The sequence below is a fragment of the Parus major genome, chromosome 1 (genome assembly GCF_001522545.3).
Source record: "Parus major isolate Abel chromosome 1, Parus_major1.1, whole genome shotgun sequence".
NCBI lineage: Eukaryota > Metazoa > Chordata > Aves > Passeriformes > Paridae > Parus > Parus major.
This window is the reverse complement of record NC_031768.1, coordinates 48,196,278-48,214,956: the sequence shown is the minus strand read 5'-3', so window position 1 is coordinate 48,214,956 and position 18,679 is coordinate 48,196,278. Positions and strand designations below refer to the sequence as shown.

Below are 18,679 nucleotides of genomic sequence, written 5' to 3'. Positions count from 1 at the left end.
GCATATTATACCAAATTTCTCTCATCTGACGGTTCTTACCTGGCAAAGTAACTGTACCGTCTTGTTCCAAAGTTTCCGGGTTTATTCTTATGGCTGTCATACTGTGGTTATTCGCATCTCTGTATAATAAATAGCCCTGGTAAGAGCAACAAAAAAAATATATAGAGGCATGAAAATACTCTTAAATACATTAACGGATGTTAAAAAAGGGAAAAAATGAAGTCATTATTTTAGATATTGCTTTAAAGTAGTGGAAGCCTTTTACATCAAATGATGTCCAACATTTTTTCTACTAATCAAATTCCACATTAAAAAGTGGAAATTTGACTCTCTTCCTCCACTTTCTACATGCCAGAGATTAGCATGCTGAATCTTGTATACAAATTTTGAAGCCCTACATATTAATTCTGTTATTTTCATCTGTATACAACTAGAGTTAAAAGCCACAGTAAAAACCAGTGTTTCTGTCTCCAGTTTTCAAATCAACAAAATCGTCACAGGAATTCCAGAAAGTGATAGACAATGTTGCCCTATATAGAAGGGCAATCATTAGTTCATATTAATATATGCATTCAAACGTAGAATAAAAAAAAATTAACTACTTTGACTCCCACACTGAGACATTTTCTTCCATCAAAACTACTAAATAGATACATCTCGGTGAAATGAGGAAAACAAGCCTACATAAATGAAGCATTAAAGTAGACAGAAAGTTTCAATCTAAAAATAACTGATGTGATGAAGTACGAAAAATCACTTGAATTTAAGTTAACCAAGCACCTGAAGGGAAATACACTAAGGACACATTTTATTTCTCCGATGGACACATAACTAGCAGTAAGTGCAAGTTACACACCTTTCTATAATAAATATAGCCCCAGAATGACACTTGTCCAAACTGCAGTGCCATTGGCTACAGCCACTGTATGAGTGCATACACCTGTACAAGCCTGCTCTCAAAAAGCACCACATATATTTATAGTTATGGTCAGAATGTCCAAACATGTAACACTATACTGTGAAACTACATGAATCCTGTTCCTTCCTAAACTGATAAAACAGGCTCCGGAATGAATGCATCCACACCCATTTGTTTTGTGCCAGTGTACCATTTGGTGATCTGCTTTTACATTAAATAAAACCAGATTTCATGTGTTTGTGTATATACACACACAGTATAACTGCAGTGAAAGAACAATACTTGTAATGAACAATTTCACTTCAAAAGCTTGGCAAGGAGTACACTAAAAATCACCCTAGGACAATGAGATCACAATTAATAGTAAATATACAGTAAATTAATTATTCTCTGAAATGTATATTTGGTATGTTTTGAGGGATTTTTATAATGAATAATAGAGGTTAAGAAAAAATGGTTGATATTCCAGAAACTAACTCTAAAAAACCCCAAACCATCCAAATACAGTTAACTCTGCAATGACAGTGTCAATGATTATCTCTAAGTATTGTTTACATAAGTTCAATCCTCCCCATTCAATATAGCATTTCCTTATTTTACTGCAGATATTTTAACAACAATTTCTTTTCATAAACAGGCATTTTAAATATTTTTTGCGTGATTGTTGCAACAGCACTTTTTTGTATCCACTGACATGCACTTAGAAACACACATCAATTGCCTGTACAGTTCATAAACTGATATACTAAACCATCATATTTTGCAAGTCTTTACAGTGACAACACAAAGCAAGGATGCTCCATTATTCCTTTCTACAGGCCAGTACAATCATACGTACATCATCTTCCATAATTTAGAAACTAGTACCAAAAGTATTTTTTTTTTTATGAAACAAAGGAATAATAAGATATCAATGTAAGCTTACTCTAAGCCAGGGTCTACTTAAAGTACTCATGAGGGATGAGGAGGGTTGCACATTTTATATTTTAAGTATTCACCTACCTGAGCATAGCCTAACCAAGACTTTTTTTCTTTTCTGTTTTTGATGCGAGATGTAGAATTGTATATGTGGCCCTGAAAAGCAAAACACTTCCATCATTTAACAAATACCAGAGTGAAAACTCAACACAATAATTTCCCATGTCAGTAATGTCTTCAACCATATTGTGAAGTGAAAATTCTAAGAAAATTTTGTCAAATTGTCATAGAAATCATCAGAAAAATTTACACAAACTGTAATAGAACTGATGATTAGTGAGCTAAGATTTTACATGGAAACAGGACATCATAAAAGTTAAACTGAAATACTAAGTATCACTCATCAGACAAGAAACAGCCACATTACCCTCACTGTCCCGCTATATCCAGATCCAATTTTGTAAAGTCCATCTTTACATAAGAGATAGAGGAAAAAACCATCACTCTGAAGTAGGCACTGGTCATCTTCATCTACAGATATTTCTTTCAATGGCCATTTGTGCATCAAGGCTGCCTTCTTTATCCCATTACTGAACCAGTCCTGGATTTGGATTTTGCCCACCAGAACTGCCTGTACACTCCGCTGAAGAGAGTTTAAAATGGTTGGCACCTAAACAGTAGAAGAAATAGTGAGTGAAAAAGATGACAGTTTTTTAGATGTTGTATTTTTTATTCTAATTCCAACTCAAGAGAGACAAAGAAATACCAACTCATCTCAAAAATAGTGAGGGGGAAAAAAGGTAACTGAATTAAACAACACATTCTCAAAACTCATGAGAAGCACTCATTTACATAAATTCCCAGATACAGAGAAGTTTTAGTGCAAGACCTGAATAGTCTGACAAGCATGGCTGCCATTATTGGTGAGGATTGCAGAGATTGCTTGCAACGTCCTTCCTGTCTCTCCCCAGGCAGCTACCAAACTGAAGAGGCAAGCGCAGGAAAGCGCTGTCAGGGACTGTCCTGTACTGTCATTCATTCCCGTGCTACGGACAGTTATTTCCAGAAGCAGCTGGAACAGGGATTCTGCAGATAAAACACAGCCATTACACAGACAAGTCACAAAATCATACAAAACAATTTAACTATCAATGGGAAATTAAACTAGGAAAATACATTATCTTTCCTCAGCCATTATGTTTAGAGCTCGTTTCAGATAGAAAAGTATATCAATTAAATAAAGCTAAATTATCCTTAACTTTTCTTCTTTTCAGACAGAAAAGATCAAGTCTGGATGATCACCATGGCCAAAGAAGAAAAACTACAAGTCCTTCTGTCACAGTGGAACACATAAACAAGAAAAAGGCCTGAAAGTGTTATTTGACCTGCCTATTCAGTCCACTCCATCACTGAGATGATGTGTAGGTCCTGACCAAACTTATCTACTCTTTATGACTATTACCCATGATGAAGCACAACCCATTTCACAGAAACAAGCATTTCAAATTAGGGCTTGAAAATTATTTTGATCACATGCTTCTTTCCAAACACTGTTGGTGGCTGAACATCTGTACCAATCAAGATGTGAACAGAAATCCACCTTCATTTCTTGAGAGCAGATACAACTAATCACTAAGGCAATAATCAAAGCCTTCTTTGTAGTTTTTAATACTCTGCACATCAACACAAAATAAAAGCTTTCTGTAGCAAATTACTGTCTTTGGAAATGGAAAACTTAACTCAAAAAATATGAAAAAATACATGAAGTCTAAAGATTTTTTTACAAGTTATTTTTAACACAGGCTACAGCCTAGACTTCCCTGCAGTTCTATGAGCCAGTAAAAACTATGAACAAAAAAAGGTATTGCGATTTTAACTTAAAGGATATAGTCAACATGCTTTCAAAAGCATCAGAAGTTCAACTTTCATTTTCAACATCACTAAAAAGAAAATTGATTTTCAGGGAAGCTTTGGGATGGCCAGAGAAAATAAGAACAAGAATTCTGACACTCTGCTTAGCAGCTCCACATAAATTACAAAATTAAATATCTAAGCTATAGACCACAACAGCAGATTCCAAGAGAAACTCACCCTAAAACTATATTTTTTCCAATAAGACTGAGTATTTTATGCTTCAGTAAGAAAGTGAAACCAAATTTGTTAGGCTGTAAGGTTTCTTACTTTGTTCCAGTGAAGAAGTACTGCATACATGCAGTAAACCACAAGGAGTTTACACTCCAGAATAAAGTCAGTCAACTGAGAACAAGCATCTCACTATCTCACAAATACTTGCCAAAACCCATTTTCTTCTGTCCAACGTAATAACAGATGTATGTTAATAAAAATACAGTAAAAGATAAGATATTACCTAGGACTTCAGGAGGCTCTGATTGCAGGCCCTCTGGTTGCTGACCTTGGAGCACATTAAGTAGGGCTTGTAGGCTCCTGAGACACAAGGATGGATGAGAAAATCTCGTCTCCTTTATCAATTCAAAGACTTCACACAATCCAACTTCAATGATCTAAAGAAGGACAAATTTTTCAGAACAGATGTCAATATAATATTTTTAGATCTTCACCCAAAAGAGTGTATCCCAATGTTCACCGAACCAGACAATTATTCAAATAAAAATCTAATATAAAATAGTGTTAAATCAAACCAGAATCAAAATCAAGAACCCACCTATACAACTAAACCAGCAAATATTAGATGTAAATCAGCCACTAATAAAAGGGCATCTCTAAGCAGAGTAATAGTTTCCTGGAATAAGGAAAGTTAAAACTTTTTGCACAATAGAAGGCAAACTGTGCCTCTGAGCCCTTCTAATTCCTATCCAGTTCACACTTTGACAGTCTTCTTTTTCCTTGCTCATTAATATGAGACAGCAAACTAGAATGGTGCTGCAACCTGGCTTCACAACCTGAATAACAATACATCAGACAGCTGAAACTGGCAGCTCTAGCACTTTCCCCTCCAAAGCCTCTGAGGTTATTTTTAATATTGTGAGAAAAACAAAGATTAATTGCTTGTCACTAAAACTCCATATGTACTCATCACAGACACATTAAGGCAACTAATAGAACATGTTTTAAAGCCTTGTTACAGCCTCTCTAACTTTCCCTTTTAGAATTCCTGACTATTCTGAGATTACAGTCATGCTCCTCTCCACTGACTGCTCCCATGCACTTCCTTCTCAAACTCTGTATTTAACAATGACGAAGATGAAAGACAAGAGAGGAGGGTTAGCACATTACAAATAAGCAACTGTATTTTAAAAACTTCACTGTGTGCTTTGGTCATCAGGAGCAGAGCCCCTGTGTATAGAGTATTTAGCAGAGACTCACCCCTAAGTAAAACCTAAGGAAAAAGACTGAAATGTGAAAATAAATAACACTGTTAAAGCAACTGTCATTCATGCTTAAAACATGTATGCTCTGGCAGTCAGCTCTAAGTTCTACTGGATGCCTTGTCTTTGTTGACATGCAATTTGATTCTGATCTTTCAGAAATTATTTTTACCATCTATTTTATTCTTGGAGTAAGGATAAAAACATAACCAAGTAAAATCTTCAAAGCACAACAGCAATTTTCCTCTGCAAACTACACCTTACATTTCACATCTGCAATGGAGCAGGGGGAAAACACATGCATGGAATCTACAGGGAAAAAAACTGCCAACATAATAATGGAATAAAGTTTTTCCAGGATTCAAAACTCACCATCACCCTGAAGGCTAAAAGATAAAATACACTGCAGTATATTTTTAGAAATGCCCTTCCTGTTCAGTTACAGTATCTTTGAAAGAAACAGAGTTTATTTTACTCTTCACAATCTTCAGAGAGAAGACCTCATCTAAGAGCTGACAGAGGTAGCTGGAGAAAGTAGGGAACACAGTGGAAAAAAAAGTTTGGTGAATTGCAGTAGGAATCAATAAGATTTAGCTCTGCTGGGATGTTGTCAATTCTCGTTTCGGTTTTGGGTTGATTTTTAAATATCTGAGATCAAGAGCCTGGGTAGGCTTCATAGAATAGATATATTCACCTTAATATCTCCGTATGTATATCTTATATACATACATGTGAATCTACATCTCTCCTCCAAACTGTGCTCTGAAGACAGAATAAGCAAATAGTTCTTTTCAGAACATCTTAAGCTTTTTCTCACTGCTCTCTGAAGGGTTTTTGACCCAAAACAAGCACTGCTGCTTCAGCTTCTGTGTCACAGCCTGACTGCCCTTACCGATGCTCGCCATACAGCCAACTCTCCCGTTCCCTCTGCAACCCCTTCAAGATCAAAAGTCTAGGACCACTTAACAAAAGGTACCCAAAATTTTTAGCCTGGATGCAGACATTGACTCCTAACTAATTCCTAAAACCCCTCCTATTTCATCTTGAAGTCTTAGCTAAAATCTTATTTTATCTTTTCTCTTTCATTTTCACTTTTTCTTTTCATTTTCACTTTTCATTTTCATTTTCTTTTCATTTTCACTTTCGCATTGTGAGTGTTATAACAAATGCTCACATTTCTATACTCAAAATTACATGCCATTCTGAATTAATTTGTGTTACATATATACACAAAAAAAAGAACATTTACAAAGAAAATAGTCTCCTAATGAATTTTAGAAGACTTAAAGTGAGTCAGTCTCTAAAGAAAGTAATTATTTGTCTTTTATTTTTTGTTATAACTTAAAATTTTTAATTTTTGCTTAAGGTTATTAGCAAAATGTATAAAAGTGCAGGAACAAAGAATATTTAAGTCAGTTAATTCCACGTTAATCACTTCAACCCAGTATTTGTTCCTTTGAATACAGGGCTTTTGTGGATCATTTGTAATTCAGTGTTAATTTTAAAACTGGGGGAGATTGAGCATGAAGAGTGTCTTCTTTATTCCGCAAATTACAAACTTACCAACAGAATTGAACATACTCCATTTTAAATAGAGAGAATTCCTCATCATTAGCTAAAGTACTAAACATAAGGTAGCAAATAACTATGTCAGACCAAGGCAAGTATTTCCTAGAAACCAAAAATATAAAGCTATCAAAGCAAGCTACTAAACTATCTGAACACAACTGAAACACAATTTTTTTTGTTGTGCTAATATCTGAAGGGCAGCAAAGTCTGTCTCTCTTAATATTAGAAACAACTGTCCTCACACTTATTATAGAAATTGCATAGGACTTCCGATTTCAAAATACATTCTACTTAAAGGCTTCAATAAACCTGACTTCCTGAAGTTTAATATCTGAAAGAAAAAATATTTGAATAGAACACTTGAAGTCACCCTCAGCTGCATAAAAATGTATGCTAAGCTACTCTAAAATTATAGAATGTTTTCAACTTACTCTCAATTAAACAAAAAATCACCAACACACCAAGGACTATACTCTGGAGAATCTGTAAAAGCACAAACCTTATCTACACTTTTTTTAATCTTTCACCTTGCTGTCAAACTCAAAAAACATCAGTATTCTTTTTAATAAACTAACAATTACTATCAGAAATTTATCTTGTAAATATTGTAAACCTTAGAAACTTTATAACTTTCTTCTTTACTGTTAAGCTCTACACGATATTGTTCATTATCATGAGACAGACACTGTATCCAGGATTCCTAGACACTCACATAGTCCCTAGAAGTTTTACTACATGTGAGACAGTTCCAAGCAGATGCTTTTTTCAAAAGCATGAATGCAAGTCCAATCGTTACCTCCAAGTGATCTAAACAAGCCACCACTACCTACATAGTTATGAAAAATACTGAGATTGTATCAGGCATCTAAACATATCTTTGAACCAAAAATTCTCAAATTGGGTATTTTGTAGATTCTTTATTAAAAATTAACAGTTTGAAAACATACTGATTTTCACCAATTTTACATGTGCTGTACTGAATGTAACAAAATCTCAGCCATTTTCCATTTTGTGAGGTCTGTTACCTACAGCTTCCCTATCATATTTCTCTATGCCATCATCTTCCTAAAACTGCTGCTTCTCCAAGTCTCTTTGTAATAAACTGTACAACACAATACCAATGCTTTGGCTTCCACATGCAAATCCTCTGTCCCTATCACTGAAATCTCATCCTTCTTGAAGCTTCTTTTCATTCCAAGATCTCTTTAAAATACCATCTCCTTCTCTATAAATGCTAATAGCTACATTGCCTTTTACTTAAAATTAAGCATCTAGAAGCACTTGCTGATTAATTTTATACAATCCACAAGCACTCAGATGCAATTCTTAAACAGTGCTGACTTTATTTCTAGTGACCACATATTTTGCAATCATCAATCACGAAATTTCAGCTGGCTGACTTGGTTATGCTTCTCTGCAATTTGCCACCACTATTTTCTGGAGTGCCAACTTTGCCCTTCAGATAATAACATCTAAATGCAATCATCTATAAAATCTTAATTTTCGAAGCCACTCAAACATTCTACATAACCACAGCTGCAACCAACTTTTTAATTCAGTATTTTTATTGGTTTTAGAGCAAATATAAACATCTGAATATGCTTTTTAGATTCAGAAGAACAACAAAACAAAGCATTGATAAGTTGTAACGAACAAAACTGCATAGTTTTGTAATAGTAAAAAAAAGTGAATCAACAAATTGAAAAAAAAAAAGAAAATCGGTAAGTCCTGTATTTCTGATTTTCCAACATTACTCCTACTATAAGCAGAGGCAGTCAATAGTAAAAATCCACTCTAACTGTTCAACTGTAGCATCAAATCTTAACATGCATTAAAATCTGGAGCTGTCAGTACCGCTAAGGGCACTAAAGCCAAAGAAGGGAAAGAATAATTGACAGTTAAATTACATGCATAACCAGCAAAACATCTTGGGAACCATTCCACCAAATGATTTTCATTATTAGAAAGACTTACTCTTTTTGGAGGGTAAAGCAAAAGAAAGCACCCTTTACCAATGAGCTGTAGTCCCTCAGAGATATCAGCACTGCCTTATTTGCATCGTTTCTGTACAGATTTTGAGTCTTTAGGTGTTCAAGTACCAGCACTTCTAAAGAGGTGCAACTTGAGGGTCTACCTGACTTTCAATCGACTTTATTTTGGTCAGGTACATCAAGCATCCTAATTCATCACATGATTCTGAACTAGGTGGACTACAAATAAAACTACAGCAGTGTTTTAAGCAGCTGGCTTATATTGTTGCTCTCTAACCCCCCAAAAAGAACATACCAGGGTTAGATGACATACATAGCACACTTTAAGTGCTATCAGTTACTTGCCTTTGGAAGTTTAATAGGTGGCTCTTTGGGCTCCTCTTCTTCATCACTGTCCGAATCCCCACTCTGGACACTGTTCTTTGAAGCCAAAGACACGGATGCTTCCTTTTTCTGCCACTCCAACACACAATGGCGGACATTGCAGTAAACATTAAAAGCTGAAGGATTGCTATGTAATCTGATATCTGGTATGGTTATTGTATTCTCTAGGTTTTCAGTCTGAAAAACAAGATTGGTTTTAATTTTACTTTATTAGTTAAGTTTCAAGCTTTGCTAAACATAAATAATCTCAACAGTCTCAAGAATTTTGACAGATCAAATTACTTCCAAACTGGAGACAACTTTCCTGCTCAAGTGCCAGTTATATTTCAGAATGGGAAGATAGGAAAGAGGAAGAAATTACAATAGATTCCACCTAGCTTTAGTCTATACCTCTAAAAACTTGATGAGAATGCTGGGACTAAAAATGAAAGCAGCTCAGACTACAGAATGGTCCAAGCCTGTGCCACAGTGACAAGAATAGCAGAATCAAGCTTTATTTACTCAACAACAGTCTGTATTGAGGGTTTTAATTATAATTGATTTTTAAAATGCATGACTTGTTATTCTAGTTGTTAGTTTTAACCTGCTGTTAAATAATAAAAATTTAAGCTGCTTGTTAAACGTATACTAGAAAATAAGGAAACCCACTTGTTTTGTCATTACATATAAACTGATACCACGTTTAAAAACTCCTGTCAGGATACTGCAGGTAATCTTTTTGAGAATAGTAATCTAACAGACTAATTACTAAGTAAAGAAATCAAGGCCTATGACTTAACAGGACACCATTCTGTTTTCAGAGGCCCTGAGCCACAAAGGATGACCTGAGAAATTGTTCTGATAAACTACCATAACCCTGGCCCACCTTGGTACCTGCCACTGGTGTACTATTGTCAGCCTTGGCGAAGACACCAAGAAGCCTTCATGAGGCTGTCACTGGACTCAAAAAAATAAGAAAAAAAATTTCTTAAAAAAACATTTTAAAAAACCTGCTCTGTACTTTCCCACTCTGCAATACTAAAATGGGAGAGGCGGTACAACTGACTTGAAAAAACAGAACTCCACAACAATTCATGCCCAGGCAGGGTCACTCTTTCTGTCTGGTTGCATACCAGCAAAGACCAGGTTAGTTTGAGCATAGGCTCTCAAAACTGGACTTCAGGCATATGGGAGGAAGCAATTCTCTGTAACACCCTGCTGTAGACAGAGGGCACAAAGACCATGTAAAGAGAGGAGGCCCAGGTTAAGAGCGCAGGACAAATTTGCTTGACCATGCAAGGCAAAATTTGGGGGATTATTAGGCCAGACAGACTCAGGGTCATGACTAATTTCACAAGGTCATTTTCGTTTCTTTCTTCTATTCTTGAGGGATAGGGGGAGGAGTGGCACAGTGAGAGTGGAGGCTTTTGGGGCTTTTTTTTTGGTATTATTTATAGGGTATTAATATTGTCCGTTGCCACATTCATCGGACACAAAATTACATAGTGAATTATACTACAGTGATTTGAAACAGATCACTGACAGTAGTGATAGGAAAAAGAACATTAAACTCACAGAGGAGAGGTAAAAGAAATTTGAGAACCAGTGAACTGGGTAATATTTTAATGGGGTGATAAATTTTTTTACGATATGGTTACCACAACTTTCTACATCAAAAACATTTTAACCTGCACATACATTTTCATTAATTCCAGAAATAACACAAGACTCTAAGCTAGACCTTTTAACACTCTATGTTACAAAGCATAACAAAAAAAGTCAAAATTACTTGAAAATATTTCATTGTTTACATAGTCCCTATTTTTGACTATAATACTATTCTGGCTGAACTGGTATATATTTGCCCATCCTTTTCATTATTACTAAAGTTACTGCAAGTTAGGATGTTAAAAAGCAATGCTTTATTATGTAACCTATTTTATAAAACACAGATTTATGTGTTAATTTTTCTCACCTGCATCAGTATTAGCACTAAGCACAAAAATACAAATATAATGAAGGAGGAAAAAGAAAAAGCTGGAAAAAGTTCCATACATCATACTCAAGTTTGGCAGGTTTTTTTCTTTAGCTCAACAGAACTTCTGCCATTAGGGACTGAAAGACACCAAAGTTTAGTCTTTGTTCAGCATTAATCTCTGAAATACTAGAGCCCCTATTAAAAACCCCACAGCATTAATCAGAGCAAGAACCCAAGGTACATGTTACTCAAGTATCAAATTGTATCAAAATTAATTGGGCTTGACCGCACTGAAAATTACCTCCTACATACTTTTAAGTTTATTTGACACCAGAAAACTGAACATATATAAGATGTAACTCCTCTGTATAACCAAACATCCATACACGTTATCCCAAAAGTTTTTGCAGCTCCTGTTAAGGCAAATACATTGCTTAAGCTTTCAGCTTTAAAGCCAGTGCAGTTGAATGACAGTGGTTAAATTCCTTAGCAAACTTAGTTTACTAGAGTTTTTTACTAACAGTTACAGGAAGAGAAAGAGATATTTCAGAGGCTCCAGATATTTATCTGGAAGTTCACATATCCAGTTAATATCACATATTTTAATTGTAATAAACATAATTTTTATAAGCTTCCATTCCAATTCTTTCTTGTCAGCTCAGCTAAGTCTTTGATACAGAAGAGCCTAAATTCTGGAGCTCATATAATCTCATTTGAAACAGATTGGCCAAACTGTTAAACCAGCACGGATAACTTGAAACATTACAGTGCTAGATAAAATCAATGCCTGTTTTCTTGCCTATTAATAACAAGCTGATTCATTTTCAGAAGTCAACTCCTTATTCTCAATACTTTACAACTATTAGCCAGTAAGCACTTTTAACTACTCTATCTCCTGTGTTCAATGTTTTGCTTTTCTGTAATGCATGAACAATACTTAGAATAAACTGATCTCCTACCCAGACTTCAGTATAGCACAACATCCTCCAGAAACTTCATCATAAGGTAAAGAACACTGATGTCAATTATTATGGATTTGCTTAAGTCTAAGGGGCTTTAACTACAATACTTATAGTTGCTATGTCTTCAAAATATACATCTGTCCAAAAGTAGATGTATATAAGCATCCCTGCCTCTGAATGTCCTATTCTTAATGGCCACTGGAATATTACAATCCAAAGCGCTCATTAAATTTGACTACAAACTCAGCTTCCAGAGTGCCTAAGTAGAAGATGAGATGATAGCTTCTATACTAGCTTTTCTCCCAAAGCATCTGGTTTCTTGGAAAATGAAATTGCTACCACTTTTTAAAAGAAGAGAGTTTACAGACTACAGTTACACTGTTTGATTCAGTAGTTTTCACCTAAGCTGTAACACAGTGGGATGTTCTGAATCTTCATCTCTGCTGTTTCCCTTCACATCATCAAAAATTAAATGTGTACCTTCTTAAATCAAAACACAGAGTGAAACATGCATTATAAAATTTAAATATCCACCACTGGTGAACACAATTTTAATATGTGAAGATTTTATTTCCTGAGTGTTACTTTTTATTTTCTGAAAGATAAGACACTAACTTATGAGAGAGAGATCAAAGTGCAGATGCCCACACCCTGATGCCTGGCTTGTCGCTGTAAACATATAGCCCATGCTAAATGGAAGAATGAATTATGTAGGAGAGGGTAAACAGCACAGGTTTGGTTCAAAAGATAAGAGCAACCTACTTCTAGTTGTTCTTCTCAGCTTCTTGTAAAGTTTATGTACACTCAAGGAAAGGAGTGGGAAAACCCAAAACCCTCTGGTCTCCTTTACACTTCTTTCACACAAAGAAACTGTTTTCCCTGAAGATGAAATACGCAGCTTATTTTCTGACCTATTTGTTTTCCTCCTCTTGAATCAGATGACTGTAGTAATGGTTTATTCTTAAATATAATGGAAATAGATATAATCTAGGAGAGGAAACTTAATCTGCTGTTAAAGATGGGTCAGGTTATAATAACCATCTGATCTAATTCATGTGTAACACTGAGAAGAGAAGCTTACCAAATTCTTCTTCGGACAGTCAAAAAATCTCTTAGAAAGGGATGCCCTCTTGAGGTTGAAAGACCAAATAATACAAAAGCCACTGAAAATAATGCCAAATTATTTGAGAATCTACATGTGTTTTTAATGAGAGTATTCATCCCGGCTGATCTGTTTTATACATCTATTCATTAGCTCACAATGAATTTGTCTGCTACATGAACCTCCTCAAAGTTTTATTCCTCCTATTTGTATAAAGCTAAAAAAGTTATAGTTTAAAACTTCTGCATAAACTAAACAGGTAGATGCCAACTATTTCAAGTACAAGATGTGTTTGGTGGACTCCAATGTTTTAGTACCCTTCAAATAACATTATGAAAACAGAAGATGATGAACTGTGGCTTTCTGTCTAAGTCTTTCTCAATCCGTGTGTCCTAAGAAGCACTTGCATGAATTAACAGCAAAGGAGGAAAATATCCAGAGTGTCTGAAAGGCGGGGGGGGGGCTAGCAGCAATATTCATAGAGTTGGGAAAAGTTACACACCCAATTTTCTGGTGACATTATTTGCCAGAAAAAAAAGAAAAACTAAAAAAAAAAAGGGGAGAGGAGGCAGCTAGGTACTGGAATCCAAGGTGCTACACCCATGTCTAACAATCCGGTATTTGTTTTCTGTGTAAAAGTCACTTATGTCAGCAGTGAATTTCTAAAGCCAAAACAGACTGCACCACACATAAAACTTTTATACCTCTACTTAAAAAAATAGATACTAAACCACAAACCAAAAATTAGTGATAGTTCAAATACCAGCGATCATAACACAACCCAGCTTAGAAACAGAATAAGGCTCAAACTACTAGGATCTATTAAACACCAATTAAGTGCTTATATCTAAACTATTCTAATATTTAATGCTTAAATGGTGGAAACAATTTTCTCCCAGTTGCTCAACAATTACTTCTCTTTAAAAGTTCTCACCTCTTCCATCACTCAATCATTTTCAGTAAGCACAGGATATAAAAAGCAAATTCTTGGGTTCCTTCATCTTATTCTTGATTTAAGGCCCTCTCTGCCTCTACTATATTAAGAGAAAGCATACATCTTTGCTCAGACTAAAAGACCCAGTTTCTTAAAAAAAAAAAAAAAAAAAGATGCACACAAACTCTACTGCTCAGAATGTCCAGTAGTGAAAGACTTTTCAATACGCTCTATTTTAAAGCTTCCAAATGGAAGCTCACATTTTCCTGACAATAGACATATCCATTTTCAGACATTCCAGTGCAAAAATAATCACTGTGCTGATTCTGCCATTGTAAGCATTGGGATGCATTGAAAAGTACATAAAAAACAAAACTAAAAAAATGCTCCCATAACAAACCAACTACAAAAAAAAATAAATAAACAAAACCACCCCACTTTGTCAGTTTCATAATCTCAAGATATGAAGCTGGTTTTGTCTAGCTTTCTCTTCTCAGCCACATTTTTCAGGAAATACAGAATTTTTTGCTATCATGCAGAAATAAGCAGGAGTGCCTTTCTGTACCTGAGTCACACAGAATGAAGACAAATGTTCTAATGGTCAACCCTAGTCTGCCTCAAACACTGTTTCGAATAATGGCATCAGTAAAAAACATATGAAAACCCATTATGACTTTAAAAAATATAAATTGAATGCTTCAAGTAGAAACTGACTTAAACCCAAGAAAAATCTTGAGAACAACCTTCCATAAGGATGAGGTGAGGAGATTATCAGTTGGTGCCATAGCTGTAACTAGTCACAAGAACTAGCCTTTAGTATGTTCACATTGTTTTGGCCAAGGATCCTGCCACTCTATTTATCCAGTGCAACTAAGAACTACATCTGACTGTTAAGCTTGTGAACAGCCATTCTGTATTTAGCTTTCTACTTGGCAGTAAAACTAGGGCCCCACACCAGGATGGACAAGGGTCCCTTTATAGAGTAACAATGATCAAAGCCGAAGAGTTACCTTATTTTAAAAACACAAGTTTTTTTTTTGTCTGTCACCAGACAGAACACACAGACTAAGTACATTCTGTAAAATTTCTTCCAATTTCTAACTTGGTTTTCTTTGTTGACAGGGGGTTGTTAAAAGTCATGGAGAGGACAGAGCTAAAACTTCTTATAGCAACTGAAGAAACAACTGAGAAATTTAGTTTGGACCACAAATATGGTACTGTACAGTGCTGAGAACAGAAATTAAGATAAGCTCCTTCTATACCATAGTCTGAAGCTGCACTACTTGAGATAAGCAGAATAATCTGGTAAGTCTCCAAAAAGTCAATACCAAATGAATAGATAGAGGGTTTGCTTCACCCTCCCAACATCATCTGTCTTAAGATACAGTAACTACATGAGGTTTGGCAAATAGGGATAAGATGGTCAAGTGGTTCTACAGTGCATTTGTATTACAAGGACATTCAGCTGACTAAAAAGTGTTTTCACTGGATATTTCAATGGTTCTGTCCTTCAGAACCATTCCAAAAATGAGCTTTCTCTTGACTGCCTTCATGCCTGCAACAAACCTTCATGAAAATCCCTCCAAGACTCTAGCTTAAATAGAGAAATAATAGCTCTCTAATAGAGAAAGAATGCAGCACAGCAGTATTTTAAAATAGCACCACTTCTACATAAGTTTTTTCTCTCTAAAGAATAAAGACAAACTTTTTTATTAAGTTCACTGTATGGTTCCCATGCATTTAAAGTGATGGAAGGCAAGAATTACATGGGGAGAAAACATTCATAGAAACACTTAGGTGTCATTTATTACATTTTCCATTATGGAAGAATTTTCAGAGGTAACTCTGGAGTCCTTAGACTGCTCCCTTTCTCCTTTAGCCAATATGGCCAAATCTTTGCAGCAGTAGAATCTAACTGTTAGCTAGACACAGATCTAAAAATTTACCTCTAGGACCAGTATGTTTAGCTATACTTAGGGTTTAGGAACTGGAGAACTAAGAATACTGTTCATATGATTTCCTGATGAACATCAGTAGCAAAAGCAGTTGAGTAAGGTTAACAATGGTATCACAGTCATGTAGGATATGGTAAACAGACAATACTGGTCTACTATTAACTCCTCTAAACAAACAAGTTGTTAGTCCCACTCACATTTTCTTACATTTCTCTCAACTGAAGTTACTGTCATTTTTGAGTCACAACTTTGTCAGGTTAGTTGCAAGCTTACCTTGTTGCGTGTTTTTACTTTCAATTTAGTCTTCTGTTTTCTTTTCAACTTTTTCTTGCTAAAAAGTTTCTTACTTCTGAAAAAGAGGAAAAAAAAGCAATGAGAACAAAATAAATAAACCCCCTTCCATACCTCATGGTAAAAAGCACAGAGGGAAAAAATGTCAGAAGTGCTCTAGAATTTTTCCTCATAAGCAAAGGGAATAAACACAGGTAAAATTTCAGACTATAAATCACAATACAAAGCACTTAAAATTGTACTTTCCTAACGTTCCAATGAATTATGGGCCTTTACTCTCATCAATTTAAGCTAGGAGAGAAACAAGTCCCTGAGCTTTCTGCTGGTTTACCCTATTGTTTCCATTACAAGTTTGTTAGTGCCACAGCAATGCTTGAAGCAAAACTTATTGACAATTCTCGTAAAACAACCTGTTAGCACAGATCATTGCTTTATGAAGTCTTTATCACACAAAGATTCAAGCCTTCCAATACAAAAAGTAAGCTTTAAAAATACATGATTTAGCAGAAGAGTCAGTTGACGGAAGGAACTGCAGTTTCTTTACCTTTATGTTTGGACTTTTTCCACACTCACTTTATAGACTTAATGTCCATCCCTTTACATTACGGAGCTAGCTAACACACACTTCTCTAAGCTCTTTTAATTCTCTCCTGCCCACACCTCATTCCCATGACACTCTTTTTCTCCTCCATTTTACTTCCCAAGAAAAAAGAAAAGACAACATACAAAAAAAAACCACATGCACGTACACTTGTTCTGTTACCAGCACTGAGATTACTCAGATGTTTTTTAACTACTGGTTTTCAAGATTATAAATCCTCCAAAAAAAAAAAAAGAAAAAAGTCCTATGTTACCTATGCACCTTTCAGCTCACCTTATATAGGACTTCAAGTAACAGCTACTAACATTCCTCTGTACCACAAACTTAACTCAAATAGGTTACAGTTCAGATTGGCTGAAAAATAAAACTATTACATCTAAAAATCACAGGCAGTGTGGAGTTGTATTTTCAGTATCAGACTGAGAATCTGAATAATCTTAATATTTTATTCAAACATCTTTGTTCTAAATAAAAATTCTAAAAGCACAGTGGTTACTGTCCTGTACAGCACTCAGACTGCAAGAATACAAAAGTCTCGTGGTCCAGCAGTTAAAAGCTGGAAAAACTGAAGCCTGACCAACAGCCAGCAGCGAGAATACAAGCTCAAACAAAGAATTCCTGTAGAGTATGCCAAGAAAGCTGCCTCCTAGAAACTTCCCTACTTTTCCCCTCTTGACCTATAGTAAAAGGAAGGTATGTTCCTCAAGACACTTCCTGCAGAAACAAACCAAGTCACCACTTTTCTTATAAGGAACAAACACCATTATCCTGGAGTTAAAAGAACTGATGCAGTGAGCAGGAATTCCCCCACCATCCCCAGGAAGTTAAAGCTTACAAAGAGAATGGAGGTGACTGATCAAGGTTCCCCCAACAGCCAAGTTTCAATAGGTATCAGTATATAAACTATGTAAGAAGCAAGGAAAAAAAACTTCATATAATCTTTACTGCTCAAATTTCAACAATCAAACTCCATAGTCCAACTCACTATTAAGTTTTTCTTTAATTAGACAAGTTTTTCTTCCTTATTAGCATTTAATGCAGTTAATTCTTACTCTGCTGTCAAACACAAAGGACAGCGCACTCCCTTCCATTCTGTACCCACTCAATCTTCTTCTCTGGACCTAATGACCTTTTATGAAACTTGCACCATAATTTTCAGTTTAAAAGTCCTGATGAAAGTATCTTCTGGGCTCTCTCAGTCCATACCACACATAAATCAGGCTGACCAAAGCTGAAAACAATACTTGTTGTTTGCTACTAGGAAGAGGAAAAAGAAATGTCTCATATGCCTCCAAGGTCACACTTTTAACTGCATTCCATGTATTATTTGGCAGCTTCAGAGCAATATGGCATAGCAGACCTATTTAACCCAAACTAGCATGAAAACATTCCCCTGCAACCCTCAAAACTGAGCTTTCAATACTCTTTAACTATCTGTGCTAATAATTATGCCTTTTAAACACAGTATGATTAGCACTAACCACAGACAACTTGATAAGCATAGCTTTTTTGTTTTTATACTAATTCAAGTTGCCAAGACATTTCAAATTTAATCCTTCCTGCCAAAATCCTTGAAAACTCTCCAAATTTGTTACAATCTGCAAACATTATAAACACTTTTTCATCTTGTAAATATTTCACTGGACCTGTCCCTGTAATTTTTGCAAGTATTTCTTTGTGTTTACGAATACATCTGAAAAACTCCCCAAATTAAGCCTTTTTCCTCCTCCCCAGGATTGGGCTCATTTC

The 18,679-nt window shown here is 35.4% G+C and overlaps 1 protein-coding gene across 18 annotated transcripts in view; it reads right to left on the bottom strand.

Annotated features, from left to right (window-relative positions):
* The window catches only part of MYCBP2 (MYC binding protein 2), a 169,986-nt gene that overhangs the window by 130,774 nt on the left and 20,533 nt on the right, over positions 1-18,679 (bottom strand). For all 18 annotated transcript variants that reach the window (XM_033514209.1, XM_033514187.1, XM_015622763.2 and 15 more), the window contains exons 2-8: positions 16,312-16,387; positions 9,090-9,305; positions 4,206-4,359; positions 2,727-2,923; positions 2,265-2,507; positions 1,922-1,993; positions 40-136 (exon numbers count right to left, since the gene is read on the bottom strand). In XM_033514209.1, the coding sequence (XP_033370100.1) occupies positions 40-136; positions 1,922-1,993; positions 2,265-2,507; positions 2,727-2,923; positions 4,206-4,359; positions 9,090-9,305; positions 16,312-16,387 (1,055 nt within the window). The remainder of the gene's footprint in view (positions 1-39; positions 137-1,921; positions 1,994-2,264; positions 2,508-2,726; positions 2,924-4,205; positions 4,360-9,089; positions 9,306-16,311; positions 16,388-18,679) is intronic.